General features: G+C 42.9%; 1 protein-coding gene across 3 annotated transcripts in view; it reads right to left on the bottom strand.

The window, feature by feature from the left end:
• Window positions 1–2,766: 2,766 nt before the first annotated feature.
• The window catches only part of SLC22A4 (solute carrier family 22 member 4), a 37,584-nt gene continuing 30,251 nt past the window's right edge, over window positions 2,767–10,099 (bottom strand). For all 3 annotated transcript variants that reach the window (XM_024575147.3, XM_024575145.3, XM_024575146.4), the window contains 3 exons: window positions 9,388–9,570; window positions 6,886–7,021; window positions 2,767–4,768 (listed from right to left, as the gene is read on the bottom strand). In XM_024575147.3, the coding sequence (XP_024430915.2) occupies window positions 4,693–4,768; window positions 6,886–7,021; window positions 9,388–9,570 (395 nt within the window). In that variant the 3' untranslated portion in view covers window positions 2,767–4,692. The remainder of the gene's footprint in view (window positions 4,769–6,885; window positions 7,022–9,387; window positions 9,571–10,099) is intronic.

The following is a 10,099-nucleotide window of genomic DNA, read 5'->3' as shown; positions in this document are numbered from 1 at the left end:
ATTAGTTAGGTGAGCGTTCATTCTACCCATTCAGAACCATGGCACGTACGTCTCTATTCCAGTCTTAATAAAATGGAATAATTTCTTCACTTATCATTTATTTATTTATTTATTTATTTAAATATATTTATTGATTATGCTATTATAGTTGTCCCATTTCTCCCCCTTCACTCCACTCCATCCTGCCCTCCCCCTCCCTCCCACATTCCCCCCCTACAGTTCATGTCCATGGGTCATACTTATAAGTTCTTTGGCTTCTACATTTCCTATACTATTCTTACCCTCCCCCTGTCTATTTTCTACCTACCATTTATGCTACTTATTCTCTGTACCTTTCCCCCCCTCTCCCCCTCCCACTCCCCTGTTGATAACCCTCCATGTGATCTCCATTTCTGTGATTCTGTTCCTGTTCTAGTTGTTTGCTTAGTTTGCTTTTGTTTTTGTTTTAGGTGTGGTTGTTAATAATTGTGAATTTGCTGTCATTTTTACTGTTCATATTTTTTATCTTCTTTTTCTTAGATAAATCATTTTTAACATTTCATATAATAAGGGCTTGGTGATGATGAACTCCTTGAACTTGACCTTATCTGAGAAGCACTTTATCTGCCCTTTCATTCTAAATGATAGCTTTGCTGGATAGAGCAATCTTGGATGTAGGTCCTTGCCTTTCACGACTTGGAATACTTCTTTCCAGCCCCTTCTTGCCTGTAAGGTCTCTTTTGAGAAATCAGCTGTCAGTCTTATGAGAACTCCTTTGTAGGTAACTGTGTCCTTTTCTCTTGCTGCTTCTAAGATTCTCTCCTTGTGTTTCATCTTGGGTAATATAATTATGATGTGCCTTGGTGTATTCCTCCTTGGGTCCAGCTTCTTTGGGACTCTCTGAGCTTCCTGGACTTCCTGGAAGTCTATTTCCTTTGCCAGACTGGGGAAGTTCTCCTTCATTATTTGTTCAAAGAAGTTTTCAATTTTTTGTTCTTCCTCTTCTCCTTCTGACACCCCTATAATTCAGATGTTGGAACGTTTAAAGATGTCCTGGAGGTTCCTAAGCCTCTCCTCATTTTTTTGAATTCTTGTTTCTTCATTCTTTTCTGGTTGGATGTTTCTTTCTTCCTTCTGGTCCACACTGTTGATTTGAGTCCCAGTTTCCTTCGCATCACTATTGGTTCCCTGTACATTTTCCTTTGTTTCTCTTAGCATAGCCTTCATTTTTTCATCTAATTTGCGACCAAATTCAACCAATTCTGTTAGCTTCCTGATTGCCAGTGTTTTGAACTGTGCATCTGATAGGCTGGCTATCTCTTCGTTGCTTAGTTGTATTTTTTTCTGGAGCTTTGATTTGTTCTTTCATTTGGGCCTTTTTTTTTTTTTTTTTTTTTTTTTTGGTCTCAGCGCGCCTGTTACTTAAAGGGGCGGAGCCTTAGGTGTTCTCTGGGGCGGGGTAATGCTGGTCACTGTGCTGTGACGCTGTACGTGGGAGAGGGTCCGAGAGGGAGCAATGGCGCCTGCTCCACTCTCTGCCGGCTCTCAGTCACTTCCTCCGCTACCCACAATCAAACTGGGCCCCTCTGATGCTGATTCCTGAGTGGGTGGTCTCGCGCACGCTCTAGGCCCCTGTGGGTCTCTCCAACGAACTCTCCTGTGAGGCTGGGAGTTTCTCCTGCTGCTGCCTCAACCCCCACAGGAGTTTTCAATCAGAGGTTTGAGGCTTTATTTCCCCGAGCTGGAGCCCTGGGTTGCGCAGTCTGCTTTGCTTCCCCACCATTCCTCCCGGTTTATCTATGTGTGAATGTGGGGCCGCGGGGTCTGCTAGCTACAGCCTGGTCTGTCCCACTCCACAATCCGCCACCTCACTGGGTCCGCCAGCTGCCGCCTTGCCGCAATGCTATCTGCCCTGGCTGCCTGTCTGGGTGAGTGTTTCTTCTTTATCTCCTTGGTTGTCAGGCTTCCATACAGTTCGATTTTCTGTCAGTTCTGGTTGTTTTTTGTTTTTAAATTGTTGTTGTCCTTCTTTTGGGTGTGCGAGGAGGTGCAGTGTGTCTATCTACACCTCCATCTTGGCCGGAAGCCTTCACTTAGTTTTTATACATTTCTTATTAACATTATTTCTAGGTACTTTGTGTCTTAAGATTATTATGAATGAAATCTAGTTTTTTTCCAGTATATTTTCTAGCTGGTTATATCTAGGACGTAAAAAGTGGATACTTCTTATATGCCTCCACTTGAACTGAACCTATTTAACTGTAAGAATTTTTAGTTAAATCTCTTGGGTTTTAAAAATAGAATATCATGACTGCAGTAAAACTTACTCAGAAATGTTGAAAAGGATGAGTACCAAAACACGTATCCAAAAAATTTCTGCTGATGGGACGCCTCGGGCACCTCACTCTAATCTGCAGTGTGGTGTTGGCTGCCCGTCTGAGACTGAGATTCCCAAGCAAGGTTAGGAATTTGCTTTGTAGACCAGCTTGAAAAGTAGTTTTAAAAATCAGGAACATATCTTGAATTAAACTAAATACTATTTTGGCATTTACTGATCAACTTGGCCTTTGAACTACCAAAGAGATAATCAATTAGATGCTTGCTGCCTTTTTATAAACAGGTTTATAAAAGTCATCTCTTCGAAGCTATTGTAAAATATAAAGTACCCATACAAACAGCAATAAAAGGTAATGATCACATCTTTTTTATATTTAGAAAAAGAGCATTTCTATTTAGGTGTTTACATATTCAAATGTCTATGTATCAAAAATAACATTGTTATCAAGCTAGAGTTATAAAGTTTTTAATTAAATATTTATCAAAAGATAAGCAGGATAAGGTCCTGGGCCTCCAAGAGGCTGACAGCCATGTGGAGGTGGAATTGGGGGATAACAAGAAAGGAGCCCACCCGAGTGAGGGTAACAAGCACCAGAAGAACACAGTGGAGTGAGCAGTCACTGCTGGTGGGAATGAAGTTCAAGGAGAGCTTGATGGGAGTCAGCATGACCTCCCTTCTTTGGGACCAGCAGCCTAGCACCTGGTGGGGTAGGCGGAATGGCAGTCAGACAGGCTGCATTGATGGGGGAGATAAAAGTGCTAGCCAGATCAAACTGTCACCTGTGTCCCCAATGACAAAGCATAAACAATTATAAGATATTCTAGGGGATTTTAAGTAAGAATCAAAATGTAGGATCAGTGTGTCAGTAGGATATAAATAGCAGTATAGAGAAAAATTCTGAGCTATCAGAAAAGTTTAAGCATTTCAAAATAACGAGTGTAGCCCTGGCTGGGTAGCTAGCTCAGTTGATTAAAGCGTCGAACACCAAGGTGGCAGGTTTGATCCTCGGTCAGGAGATCATCCACTGAACGCATCAGCAAGTGGAATATGAGTGTGTCAGGATGTCACGTCAAAGATTCATTGGAAAAATGTTCAGTGAAAGTTAGCATTTGGGGAGAATTATTTCGAGGAGATGATGCCACCACGCAGCATATTAAAACCCAGTGGCTGCCTATTTCTACAAGCACGCTGTAGCCCTGGATGTGTTGAAGGGTCATCAGTAGTAACTCGTCACCATGCTGCTATCAGAGAAGCCATGGCCAACGAAAGCACGCCACCCCCAAGTCTCCACGAGTACCTTCTGCCTATGTGACCATCTCGGCCTGTGTTACCATCTCGGCCTGCCTACAACATGGTGCAACAGCAAGCTGACATTTATGTTCTGAGCTTATGGTAGCTTCATCTTTCACGCCGCTCATTCATGGAACAGGGGTTCCTCTATTGCTGGTCACACACAGCCCTGGTTGGAGAGGATACAGCTCATACCATACTTAGGAAGGCGTGTTAATGGAAAGTGTTGTAAAAGGCACTCGCGATGGTTGGCTTGGACAGCCTCCTTCCTGGGTGCTGACCCCTCGGCTGTGGGGCACACAGACTATCTCTACCAGGCTAACTGTTTCATTGTGCTGATTCTGTTTCCCAGGAAAATATCTCCTAAGCCAGTCTTAGGAGACAGGAGGCTTAGTCACATGCTCAAAAAGAGCACAGCCAAGGGGGGCTCATTGAACTGGCTGTGAGCTGTAGCCACTGACATCATAGCGAGGACCTGCATCAGTTCCCTTCTTAAAGGCCCACGGGCCATAGGAGCCAGGCTACTTGATCTCTCGCAAAACACTATTAACACCGGCCATCAATTCCTCTCAAAGGAGTGTATAAAATTTTCTGGCTAGGAATGCTGGGCGTAGGAGTGCTGCTATTTGATTATAGCAGTACATGAGTTCACTTCAGAAATGACTATAATTTGGAATGTGCTGGCTCACTTACACACACACACACATGCATGCATGCACGCACTGCTGTCACCTGAGAGTTGTGTTGCTACAATGATATTCTTTTTATTTGGAGAGCAGTTGTATGTTTGGAACTGACTGTTAATCTTTATATGCACTGACCAGTCCTTAACCAACATGATTAAAAAAATCTTACAAACCCGTTTCATTGAATTAATTAGTAAGGAGGACTGTCTAGAAACGGTTAGTTTAGAAAAATAAGGAGATTATCTGGAAGAGTGGTCTAGAACTTGCTATATGACAAGCATTTCTCAACAGCAGGGTCCATTCCTGGTCACAGTTGTTCCGTGTCATCAGAAGAGGCTTTGATTTCTTCAGAGTCTCATGTGTCCGTTTTCCAGTTCACCAGGTGGGGTGGAAATTTTATCAGAATGAGGTTACTAGAACTTTGGGGTTTTCTTCACTGTCCATGGAAGCTCTTGTTTTTTTCCCAAACCTGAACCTGAAAATAAGGTAGGTGCTGAAGAAAATTCAGTATTCAAGACTCTCTTCTTTAAATGCTAGCCTGACACTGAAAAACATTTCTGGCCAATGAACAAGTAATTATTGTAACTGTTACACGAACCTCAGAATTCTAGAGCTAATATTTTATTATTTTGAATATTTGGAGTCATTTTCTTAAGTAAATGTAAACAAAGCCCAGAATTTACTTTCCCTGAGGAAAGGACAGATTGGTAAGAATGAAGTTCTTGGCGAGTTAAAGTCGATATTGAAATGGTTGTATCATTACAGAAAACAACTTATCGACAATGGGCACATTTCCCTCATGCTCTGTCAGGGACCAGAATCCATCCCTGTGATAAAGACCCTCTGTCATGGATGGGCGCAAAAACACATCATCTTATACAAGCTGGCGATAGCCGTAAAAACTAGTCCCTACATAACAGATGGGAATACTGAAGCTTAGCGAAAATTAAGTTTGCCCAAAGTTAAATTTCCCAAAATTTATGCAGATGTGGGATTTGAAGCCAGCAGTTTCATTGTAGAACCTCAACTTCTCCTACCATACCACCCATCTTTGAAATCTTTGCCAATCTGTGATGCCGTAGAAAGATACTTGGTTTTTGTCCCCATTCCCAACATAGAGCTCATAAATCTCCTGTAACTTCCTGAGAGATAAGGGTAATAGAAGCGTCTTGTCTTTTGTGCACGAGGCAACTCTTGGATGGCAGTGGGTCGCCGGCAAAACCAAGCCGTGACTGATTGGAAGCCTGGAACTTCCACCCCACCCCCAGCCTCCATGGGGGAATAGAGGGCTGGGGTTGGACTAGTAATTGACCCTGCCCATGTCCATGAGATGAAACCTCCATAAAACCCCCTGAACCCTGGGGTTCGGAGAGCCTCTGAATTGGCAGGTGCACCCATGTGCTGGGATGGGGGCACCCCCCCAACTCTGTGGGCCAGAAGCTCCCGCACTCTGGGCCCTTCTGGACCTCCCCCTGTGCACCTCTTCAACTGGCTCTTCATTTGTATCCTTTACGATAAACCAGTGATGGTACAGCAAGTGTTCTCCTGAATTTTGTGAGTCCTTCTAGCAAATTACCGAACTTCATTCAGGAAAGGGTTTGAGGAAGCACCAACTCTGGAGCCAAGTTGGACGGAAGTGTGGATCGCCTGGGGACCCGATACTTGGGACAGGAATCTGAAGTGAGTGCAGTCTTGGGGGACCAAACCCTCAAACCTGTGGAATCTGATGCCAGTGCCACGTAGTTAGAAATGAATTAAATTATCGACCACATGGTTCCAGAACTGGTTGGTATCAGGAGGAAAAACCCTCACGATCTCATAGCCCCCCCCCCAAAAAAGATACTGAAGTGTTATATCTCTGCCACTGAAATGTCTTTTTCTGTAAACTGCTTGTTCATGACCTTTGGTAGCTTTCCAACTGGTTGTCTTTTTCCCTACTAATCACTAAGAGCTTTATGTTTATTAGGTATAAGCAGCCCTGGGTTCACATTGCATGTTGCAAATACTTCCCTCCTGGCTTGTTGACCTTTCTCATTTTTTATGGCTTCTTTTCTGCTGTGCCAACAATTTCTAAGATTACATAATCGGATATATCAATCTTTTCCTTTATGGCTCTTTGCTTTTCCTATCACGCTCAGAAAGGCCTCCTTGAAAGTTATAAAAATCGTCATGCTTTCTTTTGTGGTGTTTATGATTTTACGTTTTTTAGACCTCAATTTTTAATCTTTCTGGAATTTATATGGGTGCATTTTGAAGTAAGACTCAAGTTTTTAGTTATCCAAAATGGCTAGCTGAATGTTCTCACACCTGGTACTGAATAATCTACTCTCCCCCACGGCTTTTGAATTGCTACTTTTCATCACATACTGAATTCTCATAGTTTCTTGGGTTTCATTCTGAACTCTATTCCAGTGCTTTCTATTCCTACACCATCAGCACACTGTTTTCACCACCATTGCTTAGTAATATGCTTTATGTTACGAAAGAGCTACTCTCCACTTACCACTCTTGTTTTCAAGAACCTTTCTAGCCGCTCTTGCATGCTGATTCTTTCTGAGGACTTTTGATATCATTTTTTAAAGCTCCACTTACCATTTCACTTTCTGTATATCCTCTAAGGTCTCTGGTAGAATCATCCCAAAACTTTCGGGGAGGAACAGGGTGATGATTCCGATCAGGATGGTCAGGCTGCCCATGAGGATGTAGGGCAGAAGTCTGTTGTAGGCTCCTGTAGGGCACGGGACATTGCTTAGATGCAGGGACTCTCCAGGTGCTCTCAAGAATCATCGCGTAAAGGTGGCAAACGGTGTTTGACAGCAGTTTTGAATTGGAACATTTTCAGGAGTTAAAAAGTATGCAAGATACACCATTTGTGTTTGGCGGATGCCATTGCCCCAGCATTTCCTCCGTGATTTGCCTACTTGGTTTTGCATGACCAGAAGGTTTTTCTTTCATGTCAACTGGTATTCTCTAGGCTACTATTCAACCATGTGTGACAGATGTTCCTTTGATAGAAATCTTTGCCTAGCAAAGTTCACCTCTGAAGGCAGAGGTAACTGGAGATAGGGGGATGGGGGAACATCAAGGGGAAAGAGGTTGACCGGGACGTTGCAGGGACAGGCACGGGCCAGCACGACTGGCGTGACCTTTGCTTCAGCCCCAACCAGCAGGCTGCGGTGGAAAGCTGGGTCCACGGAGTCATGAGACTCTATAAAAATAATCTAAGTGATATGTTCCACCCAATTTAAATCAATAAATGTCAGACACTACGAAAGCCGTGCTTTGGTTTGTTTTTGCAGCATATTTGTAAGTCTTGGTTTTCTACGTAACTGGAAGAACCCCTCCCATTCCGCTGGTGTCACTCAGCCGAATAATAGATCCCCATTTTGCTGCCCATCTGCATACAGGGATTACAGAGGAACTACACACCCAAGAATTTTAGTTGACAGAAAACATTGAACTTGAAACTTTTCTGAGGCCTCTGTGTTACTACAGGAGTAGCGACTGTAGAATCGGAAGCTCTGTCTCAGAGTCCTCCATTTCTTATGTACCAACGGTCCACTAGGAGACTATAGGGGCATAATTTGGAAGTACAGGGAAGAACAAAGGGGAAATGACTCCATTCCACACAATAGTGTGTTTTCTTGGGGGTTGTTCAGGGCAGCTGTGCAGAGGATGTTTAAGGTAGGAAAATGTTTCTCTAAGGATTGCGTATACCTTTTCCGAGAATTCAGGTGTTCTTTGGGGGTGTGTATGTGTGTGCGTTAGAACTAGTAGGTAGCCAATGGACGACCGGGAGGAATAAGGAGGTGTGCATACATCTCTCATCAGCAGAGCCCTTAGTGAGCAGGACTGGGCTTGGAGAGCCAGATAATGCATCCATTGGACGTCCCCCTCTGGTATCCCCGGGGTGCTATTTCAGCTTGATAAGTTTGATTATAAAAAACTAAAATTTCCTGCATTGCAAAAAATATCATAAAGTCGAAAGGTAAAAGATAAACTAGGAAAAATATTAATTTTGTACTGATTCTTTTAAGAGAGGCAGAGGAGGGGGGAGAGACAGAGAGAACGGGGGAGAAAGAAGCATCAGTTTGTCGTTGCAGTCACCCTTGCACTCAGGGGTTGGTTCCTGCGTGTGCCCTGACCAGGGACTGGGCACACGATGCTGGTGCACGGGGACGACGCGCTAACCAGCTGAGCTACCAGGGCAGCGAGGAAAAACATTTACGATGTGTATACAAAGGACTGCTTTTTTTTTTTTTTTCCAATTACAAAGACCTCTCATAAATCAAAGACAAAAAGTTGGAAAGAAGCCATTAGAAAGATGGGCAAAAGACACGAACAGTCAGGTCCCTGAGAAATAAATAGAATGTCGATAAATATGTAAAAAATGTTCAACCTCATTATAATTAAAGAAATGGCAATGAAGCAACAATACCCATTTTTCACATAACAGATGATCGACGATTAAAAAGCTGGATAACCTCCATGGCTGGTGAAGATACGGACAAACAGGCACCTTCGTGTACTGACAGTCGGGCTGCGAATTGGCTCCATATCTAGAGGTTAACTTGGCAATATCTCTAACATTTTTAAATTGCTCCAGCCATCCATGAATCCAAGTATACGCAATCAAACAAAGGGTACAGGGGCATAGGAAAATATTCATCGTGGTGCTTTTTTGTAGTAATAACAACCTGGATGTTGCCTAAATGGCTACCCATTGCACCTAGTTAAATAAGTAATGTACATACACAGGAGGAAGAGTAGGCACTAACTAAAAAGAAGGTGCGAGAACTACCGCGTATATACCAATAAAGATAGCCTGAAACTACGTTAAGTTTAAAAAGTTGTGAAACAATGTACCTATGTAATTTTTTTGCTGTTTAAAAAATATATATACATTAAAATGAAATGTCTGGAGGGCTACTGACCAAACTATTAATACTAATTACTTCTAGGGCTGTGATTTGGGGAGCTGAGAGAGAAGAGAGTCCTTTTTCCAGTACTTGCTATGCTCTTTGAGTTTTTCACAATGAAAATATATTACTTTTATATTTTAAAAAAAGAACACATGGCTAAGACGTATCTCACCGAGGTACACGAAGTAGGGCGCGATGATGCTGCCCACCCTGGAAGCCATGGACGTGACCCCCACGGCCATGTTCCGCACCAGCGTGGGGTAGAGCTCGGCGGTGAAGACGTACAGCATGGAGAAGGCGGAGGTGATCCCGAATTTCCCTAACATTGCCATGCCGATGGATAAGAAGTTGTAATCTGGAAGAGACCCCGTGTAAACAGAGGCGGTTTTAGAAGTGACACGGTCTCAACGCAGTGGCTTTTATTTTCCTCTTTGCTTGAATGCGCTTGTTTTATATTTTTGTTTTTGTCATTGCTGTTTTACAATTTAGAGAGAGTCCCCAAATAACACGTTCTCTGCAAATGTCTTAATCATCGACGTGGGCAAAGATGGAGAGTGAGGGGTTGCTTTGCGCTTCGCTCTATGGTTACCCTAGAAAATGTAGGCATTCGGCGACCTTCGTCTGCTTTTAGTTGTAAGACTTTCACAGGCAGTGTCAGCGTGTTAATATAATTCGGTTTAATTTTCAAAGAGAAGGACCAATCCTTCCTATCCCATTTATTATTATTAAAAATACATATTTCTGTGTATAAGACTACCTGTCAATAACCTGTTGCCTTAACATTTTAATAATATGAGAAAGTTAGACATAGGGAAGAGGGAAGCATGCCCGTTCGCATGCTCTTTAACTAAAACATTACAGACCCCCCAAATCACTGAATCTGT

This window comes from Desmodus rotundus, chromosome 10 (genome assembly GCF_022682495.2).
Source record: "Desmodus rotundus isolate HL8 chromosome 10, HLdesRot8A.1, whole genome shotgun sequence".
NCBI lineage: Eukaryota > Metazoa > Chordata > Mammalia > Chiroptera > Phyllostomidae > Desmodus > Desmodus rotundus.
This window is presented reverse-complemented; position numbering and strand designations above follow the sequence as displayed.